At 34.8% G+C, this 16,112-nt stretch overlaps 1 protein-coding gene across 7 annotated transcripts in view; it reads left to right on the forward strand.

The window, feature by feature from the left end:
* The window catches only part of BBS9 (Bardet-Biedl syndrome 9), a 422,348-nt gene that overhangs the window by 166,837 nt on the left and 239,399 nt on the right, over positions 1-16,112 (forward strand). For all 7 annotated transcript variants that reach the window (XR_011437925.1, XR_011437926.1, XM_001500959.7 and 4 more), the window contains 5 exons: positions 1,498-1,574; positions 4,511-4,564; positions 9,728-9,830; positions 11,557-11,661; positions 13,766-13,780. Coding sequence is in view for 5 of the 7 variants with exons in the window: in XM_001500959.7 (XP_001501009.2) it covers positions 1,498-1,574; positions 4,511-4,564; positions 9,728-9,830; positions 11,557-11,661; positions 13,766-13,780 (354 nt within the window). In the remaining 2 variants the exon portion in view is untranslated. The remainder of the gene's footprint in view (positions 1-1,497; positions 1,575-4,510; positions 4,565-9,727; positions 9,831-11,556; positions 11,662-13,765; positions 13,781-16,112) is intronic.

Consider the following 16,112-nt stretch of genomic DNA (forward strand, 5'->3'; position numbering starts at 1 on the left):
CTGATTTCAGCGGTTCCAGGCATTATGTGCAAATATGATATCCAGAGAAGAAGAGAGCTATTTCTCCCAAGTCTCCCCTTTTATTAGGGAGGAATAGCTTTCCCAGAAGCATGTGCCAGCACTCCCCACTCCCAACTTCCCTTACCTCCTATCTGCCAGGGTTAAGCCCCTTGCTCATGTGTAAAACAACAAATGGTCAGGGGAATGGAATCACCATGATTGGATTTGACCAATTCAGTGACTTTGAGAAGGTGAATGCCTCAACAGAATTAGGGATCTGCCACAAAGAAGGAGTGGGGAAGAATGGATGTTAAGTGGGCAGCCAGTAGTCTATCATATGTATATATGTGCATATACACACACAAATATGTGCATAAATATTATTTATGTTTCTTATTTATTTAGGATCTCTGTCAGTTGATCATAATATGTCATCATGCACTATAATTTTTTCTTTTTTGGTGAGGAAGATTAGCCCTGGGCTAACATCTGTTGCCAATCTTCCTCTATTTTATGCGGGATGCTGCCACAGCATGGCTTGATGAATGGTGTGTAGGTCCATGGCTGGGATCCAAACCGTGAACCCTGGGCTGCTGAAACTGAGCGTGTGAACTTAACCACTACGCCACTGGGCAGGCCCCAATATAAACATTTTTTAAATTGTGAAATTTTAAGTTGTGAAAATAACATTAATATGGGAAAATAATTCAAACAGTACTAAAAGGGTAAACCCGAGCTCTTAGTTCCACTAGATTATTTAAAGATAACTTTTATCAAGAGTTTTTGTGTATTCTTTAAGAAAATTTTCATGGTTATGTAATTATTTTTACACAAATATGTGCATATTAGACACAGTGTACTATGCCTTGCCCTTAAAAAAAATTGATTGGCTCCTCTTGGAATTCTTTTCAGTATGTAAAGATGGAGAGCATTCTTATTTACAGCCTTGGACTTTGGACCATTGTGCAGTATGGATGTACCATACTTTAGCCAACCATTTTCCTATTAATAGAAATAACGGAGATTTAGGTTGTTTTTAGTTTTGCTTTTGTTTTTGCTTTTAGTAACTTCCAGCATCAGAGAACCTCCTTGGGCATGTCTGCAAGTATTGGATAAATGCTTGGGAGTGGATTGTTAGGTCACAGGACATGTACTTTTTACATTTTGATAGTTTTAGCTAACTTACTTTCAAAAAGGTTGTGCTAATTTGGGCTTCTACCAGTACTTAAGGAGAGGGCATTGAAATTCCCAGCACTGGTCAGTCATTAAGTTACATCTCACCTAATATCTTTGGAGAAAGAGACAAGTTTTCTGTACAATATTGTAGAGGGAAAAGAATTAGCATCAAGCTTCTAATTCTGTAATGCATTAGTTTTTTCAAACTATGTGTATGTTTATGGGTTTCTTTTGATATATGGTATAGATAAACCTTAAAAAATTATATATAGTAGGTCTACTTTATGATTAAATATCTTTCTTTTTTTTTTTAAATTACAGGTGTTTGGCCCATGATTGAGAAAGAAGATGACTTAAAAGTTTCTGCCATGGTTTCTCCTAACTTTGATTCAGTGTCTGTAGGTATATTTTCAGGATTTAAAAGGGTTTATGATGGCGGTGGACTCTGATGAATTTTGGTCAAAATGTATTGGCTTAAATTCTGGGCCTCTAGATAGAAACTTTAGAGAGGATAGCAACTTTTAGTCTTTGTTACTATCTAAAAAAACCATTTTTAGCCTCAGTGTAGTAAGGAGTTCTTTAGGCAGGATTTCTATATAAAAAAAGGGGAGGGAGGGAGAAGAGTAGAAGGAGTTCTTGCCATTATTCTGAATCTACCTTTTCTTTTTTTTTAACTTTTTCAGTACCAGAGTATTCAGATAATCCTAATCCAGATGTGTAATACTGATCCCACAAGATTTTTGTTGCAGGTTCAATGAGATAATGTTTATGGAAGGCCTACCTCGGGGTTTAGTAATTTATAGTCTTCAAGACATTATGGTGATTGTGGTCGGGGGATAGTTTAAAAGTAAACAGTTGGGCCAGGAATTATTTTCCCCCCATTTCTATCTGTGTGACCCAGGAAAGGTATTTAGTTTTCCTAGTCTCAATTTTCTCATCTGTAAAATGGGAATAATAATAAAATCTACTTTGTTGCATTGTTATAATTAACCAACGTCACTATAATAATGAAATTACAATTTAGTTCTTCCAACATTGTTGTTGTCATCATCATCATCATAGTCATCACCACCACCACCAGCACCACAACCATCACCACCACCACCTTCATTCCATTGCTTGTCTCATTCACTGCCATATCCTTAGTGTTTGTCACATAATGGATGCTCAGTATATATTTGCTCTATGAATGAGTGAATAGAGCTGAGAAACAAGAAGGATGAGGGCGTCTGTCCATGGTTATGTTACCCTATCTCCTCGTTTAGTCTTCTGTGAGCACTTGGTAGATTATGACTGCTTGCATGGTCTCGCTGCTTGCAGTTTGGGCAAATCTATTAAATTCCTATGTGTCTGTTCCAAAAGTTGGTCAATTTAGGCAGTGATTGAAGTGATAGTATTTGAAGTTCGTGTTATATAATTTTGCCTAGGAAATGACTCTGATATTTGGTGTTAGAGCATAATATAGTAAGTAGTTGTCATGTTTTCAAAAATTAATCTTGGCATAAAAAGCCAACTCAAGTTGTGATAAAAATCACGTTAACATTGCTGTAGTATAGTAAGTTGGATATACTTAAAAAAAATAGGACTGTATATGAAAGAAACATTCACTCAGCTGAGTAGCATAGAAGAGGCACTGTTTGAAACGTTGGCCATTCAGCACACACCATTTCTCACTCTACCTGAAGGGTGTAGTCTGAGTGGAACATTTCTGCTTAGTTAGCTGACAAATGTACACACATTTTCTTGCCTTGGAAATGATTCTTTTTTTCCATTGGGCAACTTATATAATTTTTTCTAGGTTCTCTTAAACATAGGCTATTTGGAATGAGGAATTCCCTTTCTGTTCTTTAGCAACTTTTGATCTTTGTAGGACAAGGCCTTGTGTAATAGCACTGTATTGTAATATATATTTCCCTGTTGGTAACCTGGAGTGCTGTTTCCTCTTTACTAGGTGTCTTTTTCCAGCTTCATTTCCCGTCTTACTATTTTTTCCTTCTTAAGAGATTCTTGAGAGTATCGTATTCATCCCACTGGAAAACATTAGCCCAACGATTTATGTGGCTGTGGTGCCATAGTGTTTTCCTATAGCCATTTCTCTCTGGGTATAATTTTATGTTCTTAAAAGACTGTTGTCCTTGAAGTATCTAGGTGTTTAGACATGGATTGAAAAGAGCAGGAAACAGGAGATCTTGGTTTCTCTTTTAGATCTGTGGACAACTAAATGTAAAACATTTCCTGGATTTTGGGTAATACTAGAGCAAAAAGCCTGGCTTAATATTTTATTTTGAATCATTATTATGAAAGCACATATCCAAAAAATAATATAATTTGTATTAGAATAGGATCTTTTGTAGCAGAGACGAGCATTGCTATCCTATCTTCTTGATTGAGAAGTTGGATCAGGGTTCGTGTATGGTTTCCTATAGAGTCATAAATAGAATATGAATCTTCCAACCCTTAATTCTACTGATACCCATTACATCATAGCAATCCCCTTGCTTAGAAGTGGCTTAGTTTTTCTTAGTAAAAAATTTTGAATAAGTTAATTTAAGGCACAATGGATCTATTCATTTGTTGGATAGAGACTTTATGATCTTAATTGTTCCCCAGGAATTAGTATGGGCATTATTAGAAAATATGTTACCCCTTGGTCTTATTCTGTCATAGAGTGAGCATTTTTTTCCTCTCAATCTGCCACTCTAAAAAATAAGTTATAAGTTATAAGGAAGTGTTTGCTCTATTATGTTATACTCTGAATTCTTTAAGAGGTAGGACCAGGTAACCCAGGCTGATGCTCAAAGAGTGAACTAGTTTATGATATTGCTAGTTAAAAAAAATACACTCCTACTTTTATTTTTTTTCTAGGTGGAAGGCCACTCAATCTTTATATCATTAGTTATATATCTTGGATACATATTATTAATCAGAATAAAACATACCTTTGGCAAGTTGAAAATACAAGGACCTAAAAGAGTGACATGTTTATCTAGAAAATACAAGGAGGCCTTCTTCTATATAATATAAAGAACGAGTTAATAGAATTAGTTTCAACATTTAAATAAATTTGGCAATAGAGTAGTTAATAATAAAATAGCTGACCTTTTCTCCCCTTTTGTGGGGGATAGGTTTTTTAACATTAGCTCATGACTTTCCAGATGAAGGCCTCCAGAAAGCCACATTGACTCTTAATCTGTCATTAGAGTGATAAATCCTTTATAGTTAGTTACCTATTTTGGTGATGGGAAGTATATATCGCCTCCCTTGTGGTCACTAATTGACGTCTAATATTGAAACTGTTCTTTCCTTTCTTCTCTTCTGAATTCTGTGTTTACAGCAAGCTACTGATGTTGAAGTGGGAACTGACCTTGTCCGTTCAGTCACAGTGAAGGTATTGTACCATGGTTGCAAAGAATGTTACACATTTCATCACACCTGTCACTGTTGTCACCCTATAACTAGCTTAGGAAATGTAAAACACTTGAAATGTGTAAGTTTTCCCTAGCTTTGGGTAGTGAATGGATAATCTTCGTTGTTTCCTATAAATATAAAACTGATAATTGCCTTTATAGCAATATGTGTGTAATATAAACAATTGTCACGACTCATTCCTACCATTATTTAAATGTGTACTATGTTCTGGGGTCTTTTTCTAGAAGCAAAATTATCATTTTAAATATGCTAAAGGAATTGTGTCATCACCATTCATAATAGGCCAACCAGTTGATTGCAGCATCATACATATATTGGGGAATCATATGAATGTTAATAATATCTTTCCACTTTGTATGATTATGTGTGTGTTTGAAAAGAATTCCCAGTCATCTATCTGCCATAACATTAGCTTTAAATGGATGTATTTATAGTAAGAAAATATTAAATGAAGAAGCCACAAACTAGAGTAGTGACAAATTGATAGTCCTAAAAAAATAGAATATGAAGGATGTAGTTTTGGTTAAGATTTTTAGTCCTGTCATTGTAGAATTTTAGAACTAGAACTCAGATGTGGAACCCTCTTAAGGCATTTAGATTAAAGTGTGGTAATCAGTCAGCACATTATTAAGCTGAAAATATTTATCACTGCCCAGACCCTGGAGCCAGGAAAAGTTGTGGATCTTGGCGATTCTCGTAGTCAAAACTTGGACGGGGCTTTATATTTTCTTAGATTATGGGTTGCTGTCCTTGGAGGGGCTTGACAGGGCACCAGGCTTTACCAATTGTGTTCGCTTACACTGGACCCAGCGGGTGGCCCAAGTGTGGGGATCTTTGGTAGAAGCTGAAGGGAGCCCAATCTTATAACAGTTTCCTAAGCTAATTTTTTTGGATTCTTGCCACTGGAAACAAGGGTGATTTTTCCCCAGTCTCACTCTCCCCTATCCAATCAAAGGCTCTATCTCATTAATACTTCTGAGTCTGGGAAAGCATTGGTGGCAAGAAATCAAACACTTAAGAAGAAAAAAACCATGCAGAGTTCCAGGAATGATCTGTAGACTTTTGCGTAGGGAAAGCTCTGTTATATCTAACTAGTGATATTGTTCAGATACATACACATAATAATTCAGGAGCACACTATAAATTGCAAAAAGAATTCTGGTACCTAACCCAGATAACATTGCTTATGCTAATTTTTTCCCCACCTCCTGCTTATTGCTATAAGTAAGCACGCTTTCCCCTTCCATGCAGTATTAGACTTTTGTGTGTAATACCCACCTTAAAATGATGGCATGGCACTACTGGAAAATTCTCCTTCATTAGTGGCATTTACTGTATTTGAGAATGAATAAGTTACAGCTCTCTTCCTTATTGCTGTTATAAGAGCATGAGAAAGAATGCAACACACAAGGGTTGCACAGAATCAGCTGAACTTACACAGCAGACACAGTGACTTCCTAATTCTGTCTGACAGTTTTTGTACAAATTTCTGTTATAAATCTCTCCTTATAGCCTTTTATAACAAGAGCAGCCAAGATATATAACCATGCAAGTTTCCATCATAATAAATCCTGTTAATTGAGAAATTTTTTCCATCCGTTCCAAGTGAATGAAGATGTGGCTACCTTGAGTATGCGTGCATGATGCGTGACCATCTCTTCCAGGCGACTAAGGCAGGGTCGTTGTTTGTACTTGGCCTTTGGAGTCATGTTTGTAGATCTAGGATAAAAATTTGCTATTATATTTCCTAAGGATCTTATTTCATTTTGTTAGAAGTGGAAAATAGCATGGAAAATTCTCATATTATTGTTTTATATTTTCCCCTTAATATTCTATAATTATTTTTCTCCTAAAATATGAGGTTTATGATCTTGCCAAGCCTTTAACTCTTTTTTTGGCTCAAACACAACTCTTCTTTGTTACTGTAGTTATTTTCATTATACATCTCCTTGATTCACATTTGAAAGTGCCTAGCCCATTGTTGGGGTTCAGTAAATCTGTGTGTGAGAGCTATCACGATCGTGCATCTGAACCAAACACAAACGCTTCTTGTAACAATGTAAAATTGTGCGATTGTTGTCTAAGTAGACATTGTTATGCCAGGCAGAGTCAGAATGTCTGCTCTCTTACAAATGGCTTATTACTACCTTAAGGATTTTTCATTTTCACTTTTAAAACTGAGCTCTCGTGGGACGTTCCTTGGTCATAGTTTTTAACTCTCTTGCACATATTAGCTTGATGGTCTTGGGCATGTTGTTTAGCTTCTCTGAACCTCTATTTTAAAACTGTAAAATGGGATACTTTTTCATTTGAAGAGTTCTCTTGAGACTTAACCACAGTTGATTGAGAGCATGGGCTCTGGATTCTGGCAGAAGTGAAGCTGTAGCTCTTCCACTTGTAATCAGAGTGGGCTTGGGCAATTTATTTAGCCTCCCTGAGCCACAGTTTTCTCTCCTGTAAAATGTTACTTGATGATAGTACATATTTCACAATGTTGTGAAGATTAAATGAGATAATGCACATAAATAATTCATTAGCATGGTTCCATGAATATAGAAAGCTGCTAATGATTATTATCATTAATATTATTAATTATGTTTAAAGATATGTATACAGACTAGCTTTGTATTATTATTATTAACAGTAAAATATTTAAATTGTGTCCTGTTTATTTAGTGGACTAGCTGTTTGAAAGAATGTTGTCTGTGGTGCTTGTGGAGTTTCTTTTTCCCACAGTTACCATCAAGGTTTTACTAAAAAGGTATTATGTTGTTTATAATGGTCAGATATCATTAAGGAAGCTTTGTTTGTGGCTTGCTGATTTCTCCCACGTGTTCCCAGGGCTTACAAAGTAAAATAGAGGATTCGTTGTTCATTTGCTATGTTTACTGTTTATTTGCATCAAAAGTTGTCCTTTAAAAATTTTACTTTGCAGGTCAAGATCTTTATGTTTAACTTATTTTCAAGTTGTACAGAATACTCGTATCACTTAAAATTAGTACAAAGCATTTACTGAATCTAATTATATGTGTATATTGTTTGTGGGCCAGTTGTATATTTCTGTATATTGTTTCTTTCTCCATAGTATGTGTGTGTTTATATGTAATTAAAGAGTAGGTGATACATGCCTTTTACTTAAGAGAAAATTCAAAGCTACTTTTCTTAAAAATAAGTATACCCTTGCATTATGTCAGTTAGTAATGAAATGTATCTGTTTCGTATACTAGAATCTAATAACGAGACTGAACTGCTCCGTAGCAAAGGGGCCATACAAAAGAGTGGTTCTCAACTTTGGTTGTACATAGGAATCACTTAGGCAGCTATAAGAATACCAAACCGAGGTCTGCCCCTAGAGATTTGTGACGCTTTTGGTCTAGAAACCCTACCTGGGCAGGTAACTGTGATAAGCCTGGCTTACCATACCAGCCATGTGGATGGACTCATCCAAAGGAGAGTATTCAAAGAGGCTGGGACTTTTAGGAGACAAAATCCAAAGAGAGAATATGCCTAATGGAAGCCAGATCTCTAAGCTTTTTCTTTGATAGCCTGAAAATGACCCCCCTTAGCCCTGTGGCCCAGTAGAGATCCTTGGGCCTAATGGTTTCTACTGACGCTCCTCCTCAGGGTGAGTGAGAGAAGTCCTGGCCTTTTTCACCCACACCCACCCTATTTCCCAGGCAAACAGTTACCCCAGAGTTCTTAGCTATTGATTCTAAGTGGTGTGGGAAGACTTTCTTATCATCACCAAGCAAGGGCACCAGTTTGGAATTGCAGCCAGCTTAGAAATGTGGCAGTAAATATTGCCATTCTTTGATATTTTCCAGAATTAGTTATGTTGTATATTTTTGTGTTAAGTGATGGAAGAAAATGTAGTGCCTTGAATGTGTCTAGACTAGTAAATATCCACCTAGAAAGGAAATTTTTAGAGAATAATTAACTTGTGCAAAAGGTAATAGACTGATACTGGATAAGTAATTCATGATGCCACATCTATACATGAAAAGAAGAATAAACACATTTAATATTTCATGACATATTTATTTACCAGCCACGAGGGCAGATTTTTTCTTTGCTTTTGATAGAGCATTTTTAAATTGCTTTATTGAGATATAATTCATGTACCTTATAATTCAGTCAAAGTGTACAATTCAATGATTTTTTGTATATTTGCAGAGTTGTGCAACCATCACCACAATTTAATTTTAGAACATTTTTGTCCCCACTAAAGGAAACCCCATACCCATTAGCTGTCACCTCCTGTCCCTTCCCCCTCTCTGCCCACTCCTATCCCTAAACAACTACTAATCTATTTTATTTCTCTGTGGATTTGCCTATTCTGGACATTTCATATAAATGGAATCATACAATATGTGGTTCTTCGTGACTGGCTTCTTTTAGTTAGCATAATGTTTTCAAGGTTTACCTGTGTAAATGTAGCATGTGTCAGTACTTCATTTCTTTTTCTTATTGAATAATATTTCATTGTATGGATATACCTTATTTTGTTTATCCATTCATCAGTTGATGGACATTTAGGTTTCTTCTATTTTGGGATTTTATGAATAATGCTGCTATGAACATTTGTGTACAAGTTTTTGGGTGGACATATGTTTTCATTTCTCTTGGCATGGAATTTAAAGGCCTTATGGTAAATTTGTAATTAATTTTTAAAGAAACTGTCAAACTGTTTTCTTGAGTGGCTGTACCATTTTACATTCCCACCAGCAATATATGAGGGTTCTGGTTTCTCCACATTCTTGCTAACACCTATTTTTGTCTGTCCTTTTGATTATAGCATTTTAGTGGATGTGTAGTAGTATCTCATTGTAGTTTTAAGTTGTATTTCATAGTGACTAAAGATATTGAGCATTTTTTCATGTGATTGTTGGCCATTTGTATGTCTTCCTTGGAGAAAAGTCTATTCACCTCCTTTGCCCAGTTTCTAAGTGGATAGAACATTTTAATCTAATACTTAACGTTAATTTTATGTTTTGTGACTAAATTATTTTTTCTTAGATAATATTTTCTAATTATTTTCTGGTAATTTTTTAAGTAGTTGTGCACTTCTTATCAATTTGGATGAAATTTTATTTTGTATTAATGACAATTTCTGTTTCCTTAGGTCACACTACAGAATCGCGTGGCATTGCAAAAAGCCAAATTATCAGTCTACGTGCAACCACCTTTAGTACTCACTCGTGATCAGTTCACCTTTGAATTTATGGGTAAATGTTTTGTTATAGCTTACAGTTTATCATGGTGTGAGTTGTTTTTAAATTAAAAAAATTTTTATTAGTGTGTTTTTTTCATGGCTATGTTTCTTGCCTGAATGTTGAGACTGGTATCTTCCTGAAATCAATGATTGTGTTGTTTTGCTTATATTTTCCCTCCAAGCATCAAGCATGGAGATTCAATGAATGGTTGTTGAGTTGAAGTAATTACAGACTTCCAAGTGTTTCCCTTAACTAGATGGACCTGTAATTGTACTTAAATACTATAATTTGGAAGGCTTTCTTTATTGGTGTTTCTCTAGTGAGCTATTTACTGAATCAGAAATGTTTGAAGAAAGAATATTGGCTTTGGAGTCTGCCCTGAATTTGAATTCTGGCTCTGACACTCTCTGGATGTGTAACCTTGGATGAACTACTTTACTAATTACTTGGAGCCTCAGTTTTTTTAACCTACCAAAAGGGGATAATGACACCTGTTTTGTAGGACTGTTTTGAGGATTTAATTAGAAAATGAACCTATGTAAGATATCTGTAATAATGCCTATAATAGTAGACAGGTCGTAAATGGCAACTTTTAGTGAGATTTCTTTACAAAGACTCTCTCATGCTGTACCTTTTACATCCAAGTTGTCATTAGGCCTGTTAAAATGATTTCTGAATTCTCTTTCAAGTCTTTTTCTTTGTTTACTGCCGCTGTTTAGTTGAGGATCCTCTCTCTTATTCAAGAAGTCAAGAACATCTCTCTCTTTTTTGCCTTTGTATAACCAACCCTTAGCTGAGTGCCTGGCAGATAGTAGGAACTCAGTAATTATTCACTGAATGAGTGAATGAATGTTTGAAGTAACCTTGTAAGTGGTATCCAACGATTGGATTCTCACTTTATTTGCGAATTTTTCACAATACTTCCAATGTGTCTTTCTAAAGCATTCTAAACAATTTATTTTTCCACTTAAAAACCTCTTAAGGCTCTCTAACGCCGGTTGGAGGTCAGATACATGCAAATAGAAGGCTATGCGCAGTCTGCTAAGTCGCTGCAGTTACATTATATCCATATCCAGTCCCCCCTTCCATTTTCCCCTGCAGTTTGTGTTCTAGCCTTGATAAAGTGCTATCTCCACCTCCCAGTTCTCTTGCCCTTTTGTGTACCTTTTTCTCTATTTATGCTACCTGTTCATCTGAGTAAAGATAAGCAGTGTGTAGAATGTTAGATGCTCTTGTTCTGGAGTCAGTTCCCAGCTCTGTAGTAGCTATATGACCTTGGACAAGCTTCTTAATCTCTCTGTAGCCAGTTTCATCATGTACAAACAATGGGGCAATAATAATACCCACCTAGGTGTCTGGCCTGGTGGTGTAGTGGTTAAGTTCACACACTCTGCTTCAGTGGCCTGGGGTTTGTGGCTTCAGATCCTGGTTGCAGACCTACTTACTGCTCATCAAGCCATGCTGTGGCAGCGTCCCACATGCCAAAAATAGAGGAAGATTGGCACAGATGTTAGCTAAGGGACAGTCTTCCTCTAGCAAAACTCAGGGCTAATCTTCCTCACACACACACACACACACAAAATACCCACCTTATAGGGTTATTGTGAGGATTAAATGAGTTAATCCACATACAGTGTTTAGGACAGTAGCTGGAGAGCAGTATATGCCTGATTTTAATTGTTGTTAATGATTATTGTCCAAAATTATGTAACTTGTCTTCCTTTTACTTTGCATATAGCACCAGAGATGACTAGAGCAGTAGCCTTTTCTGTTTATCTAAAGGGAAGTTATACACCACCTGAATTGGAGGGAAATGCTGTTGTTTCTTATTCCAGACCAACAGGTAAACATACAGTTGTTCATGAATTTACAAATCCAATTACTCCTTTAAAATGTTTGGAATTATAAGTTAAACGTTTAAGATGGGAAAACATGTTGTAAAATATTATTATATGAAAAAATGCTCTTTTTAGGTATTAGAAAATTGTATGTCCAAATTACTTTTATGTGTTATGAATAATTAGTCATATCTGTTTAGCTGATTTCCACATATAATGTTTAATTCTCTCTTTTCAATTAATAGCAAATATGATATATTTTTATTCCCACTAGAAGGATGGTAACTAGTCCCTGACTTTATGTATTTGAACTAAAGAGAAAAAGCTAATCTGAATTAGTGACAAAGGCTGTTATGGATTACCCTGATATTAAGAGTTTTCAGACACTATCTTAGTGACTAAATAAAACTCTAGTATCTTACATGTTAAAGTATTTAACAACACGTCTACTAAAATTCGATCTATATTTATTCAAGAATCACTTTAGATTAAGAAGTTTTCTTTAGTTCAGTTGAGATTCAATTATTGTGAATTTCAACTTAGTTGGGTCCAGTTTTATAGTTTTATTTTCCTATGTTGTGAATTCTTCATGGTAACAGTTTGACAATCAGTTGATTGGTAGAATAAGAATAATTAATTGTTACTTTTTTAAAAAAAAACTTGTAAACATTATGTAACTGATAATAGGGTGTTTGACAATGTCACATTTGTGTTTTTTGAACATTTCTATACAGTTTTCTTAATTTTGAAAGTTTTAGAACTACCTTATACATCTTCCCGCTCATTGATGCCACCTTGCATATTTAGCAATATTTTTGACAATTGTAGTTTTTATTTTGTTTAAGTGACTTTTATGGCTTGTGCCTTGACGACTCTGTGCTCTGAAATGATTTTATAACTTTAGTATGTGTTTTCAAAATCTATTTCTTCTGCTTTGTAAGTTATTTTGTTTTAAATTGTTTTAAAAAATTTGTTTTTAGTGGAGGTGACCACTTTAACCATTTATGTATATTTTCAAAATTTGAGGTTACATAAGTATTTTATATTTAAATGGCTTTGAGAAAGCTGACTTTAGGAAGAAATACAAAACTTCCTATGGGATCAAGGAATGATGGGCTTTTTAGTTGGGTATTTCTGAAAAGAATATTGAAATTTTCAATGTTATTTTAATTTTGAGTTGTGAAATAAAAAAGTAGGAAATATTTGGCTAAACTCCCTAGATCATTTATCATTAATTGAGCATCTCAGTAATCATAGGCATCGTTATACTTTTTATTCTTGTTACACTTTGAATAGCAGTTGTAGAGACTGTCGATGCCTTAATTCAACTAATTATTTCATTTGTTTTCAAGGAAAAGTAGTGACACTGTTTGAAAATAAGTTTAAAATAGAGGAGTGGGTTACATAGCAAGTGGACAAAATGCTTAAAAATACATTATAATAGAGTTGTATAGTCAGTTCATGAACTTATGGTTGCACATGCCATTTTTGGTTATTATGCTTTTCTGTAGACAGAATTTAAAAGATTATAAATTATTGCTACACTAAAGAGCATAGGCATTAATTGGTTGAAAGGTACTTAGAAATTAAAGTTAAAAAAGTCTGTAAAAGTAAAAGAATACCAAAACAAGCCCCCCCCACCCCAAAAATGACATTACTCCGTAGTATTATCTACCGACTGAAATTATAATGTCAGCAAGACTAACTTGAAATATTAATATTATATATTTGGCCTTTCATTCAGCTTTTTTTCCAAAAATTCGTTTAATGTTCTTGATATCATTTACATATTAGAGTCTGTTTTGCTATTTGGCTAGATTGTATATCTTTAATTTTTTGCTACATTTACACTGGAATAACAAACTTTTATGAACTTCTGAGAATGGAAGTGCAAATATATTGTTATATTTCACTGATTCATGTTATACTCTTCAATTGCGAATTGACATCTTTTTTGGAGTGCCATTTAAATTGTCTGTGAGAATCTTGAATATTTTAATTTACATTTTAAACAGATGTGTATTAAATTTGTGTTGTCATTTTACCACAATAATTTGTTACTTTTTTTCTCCCCTGCCCATTTCTTTTTGCATTGCCTGTGATGGACAGATCGAAATCCTGATGGTAAGTGAAAAGATAATTTAGAAAAAAATGAATGTCAGAACTGAAATTTGGTCAATGAGTTGAATTGATATTATACCATGAATGAACTCTTTTTATGGACTGCTATTTTAACTACAGAAACCTCTTTAGGAGGATTCAGTGCCTTGATCCTGCTATGAAGAGGGTAGTAGATATTTCCTCTGATTGAGACTCGTCATTCGTTATTAGTTGTTTCAGAGTCTTGAGAAAGAATGAAGCTCCATGACATTTTTGAAAAAAATCAAAGGTGTCATTGACAACTTATTTTTGTAAGTCATTGGTGATTTACCTGAATGCTCTCTTATCTTATTTTACTTAAAATAAAGAGTAAGGAAAAAAAGGTGTTTGTCACTGAATTCCAAATTGTCTGTTTTCTACATACCCCAATAGATCCACCTCTCTCTCTGATCAGAGTGCCATGAGTACTTATTCTGTGAGCCCATTCCTCGTCTTGCTTAGAATTTGTGGGGGAATGTCATCAAGAGTCTGACCTCTTGAACTTGCCTGGTCCGTGTTAATTGTTACCTGTTTTGTTTTCCCCAAATTCTTTATGACTCTGCTATAATACTTATCATTTTATGAATTTCATTGTTTGTTCCTTTGGCTCCCCTAGTAGATTTTGAGCTCTCTGAGAGCAGGGATCAAGCACTCATCTTTAAATTGTGCAGCGTCAGGATGCATGACAAGCACTCTAAAAGTATCCTTCTTTGATTATGTTTCCTCCTAGACACAGACTTAACGTGCTAGTTTATCTTAGTTTGTTAGCTATTTTAACATAAATTTTAGATAATATTAATTAGCAATAATTAAATACATAAACTACTTAATAATGGCAATATTTACTCATTCAGTTTTGGTGATGCCAGCAACCTAAGCTGCACAGTATCTTGGAAGTGAAAATATATTTCTATGAGAAATATTTTAATAGAAGTAAATGTTTAGCTTAATAACATAAAGTATACTTATCAAGTTAGAATTTGAGTTATTAAAAGATAACCTATTATTAATAATGAATAGTTACATTTTAACTTGCCAGACTGCATATAACTAATAAGATTTTGCACTGAATTTTATAAAATACTGTATTATTATTAAAATGATTTGTTTTAACTTTAAAAAAGGTAAAGGTTAGGTTGAACTGGACTTTTCGCTGAGAATTGCTTTGAAGTTCCTAATAGAACTTGCAGATCTGAATGGTAGTAAAACAGCTTAGAGCAACATCCTTTTTGTGGCATAGAATGAAAAGACTTAAAGAATTCCTATTTTTTTAGCAAACCAACTCTTGTCTGAGGATAACACTTAAAGCTAGAATCTCATGTCAGGGAATGAGAAGTGGGTAACAAAAGGATATCCTGTCCTTTTAATAAGGACAATGGCCCATTTTCTGAGGCGAGGGACTTGCAACAGTTTGCTGTGTGCTCAGCAAGTAATGTGTCCAGTACTTTAACAGGGATGAAAACAGATTCCCAGGGCTGGCCCGGTGGCATAGTGGTTAAGTTTGCACACTTTGCTTCAGCGGCCCAGGGTTCACAGGTTTGGATCCTAGGCATGAACCTACACACCGCTCGTCAAGCCATGTTGTGGCAGCAGCCCACATACAAAATAGAGGAGATTGGCACAGATGTCAGCTCAGCAAGAATCTTCCTCAAGCAAAACGAATATGTTAGCTTGGGGCTGATCTTCCCCACACACACACAAAAAAAGGGATTCCCACCAGCAGACTATCTGTAGGCTCAGGGTGGTCCAGATACACTAAGTGAGTCAATATGTGTAACCTTGGGCAAATTGCTTAACTTCTTTGTGCCTGTGTTTCCTTACCTGAAATTGGAGGAACAATAGTACAGACCTAATATGATCGTTGAAGGTTTGGATGAGTTACTACATGTAAAGAAACCTTAACGCTCCACCTGGCAGAGAGAAAGTGCCCAGGACATGTTAGATTTTACTGTTACAGTATTTCACCAGATCTAAGATACCATCAGTGCTAGTCTCACCGTTACTCTAAATACGATAAGAAAGAAAAACAAGATGGGGAATCTAATAATAGACCTCTGAAAAAAGCTAAGACACTAAAATGCGATTCCCTTAAGTTAGAATATTCCAGAAATAAAGCTGCCATAAAAAAAATAAAAATAAAAAAAATAAAAAAGTAAAGCTTATTATTGAAAGAAATTTACTCTTTTTTACTATAAATTCAGCCTAAACCATGAGAAAAAAAAATCGCAATGTATGGAAATTTTAGTATTTAAATACAAAACTAAAGCCAATTTTAATAATCTCTTATATTTTAAAATTATAATTAAGCTTTAGGGAA

Source organism: Equus caballus, chromosome 4, assembly GCF_041296265.1.
Source record: "Equus caballus isolate H_3958 breed thoroughbred chromosome 4, TB-T2T, whole genome shotgun sequence".
Taxonomy (NCBI): domain Eukaryota; kingdom Metazoa; phylum Chordata; class Mammalia; order Perissodactyla; family Equidae; genus Equus; species Equus caballus.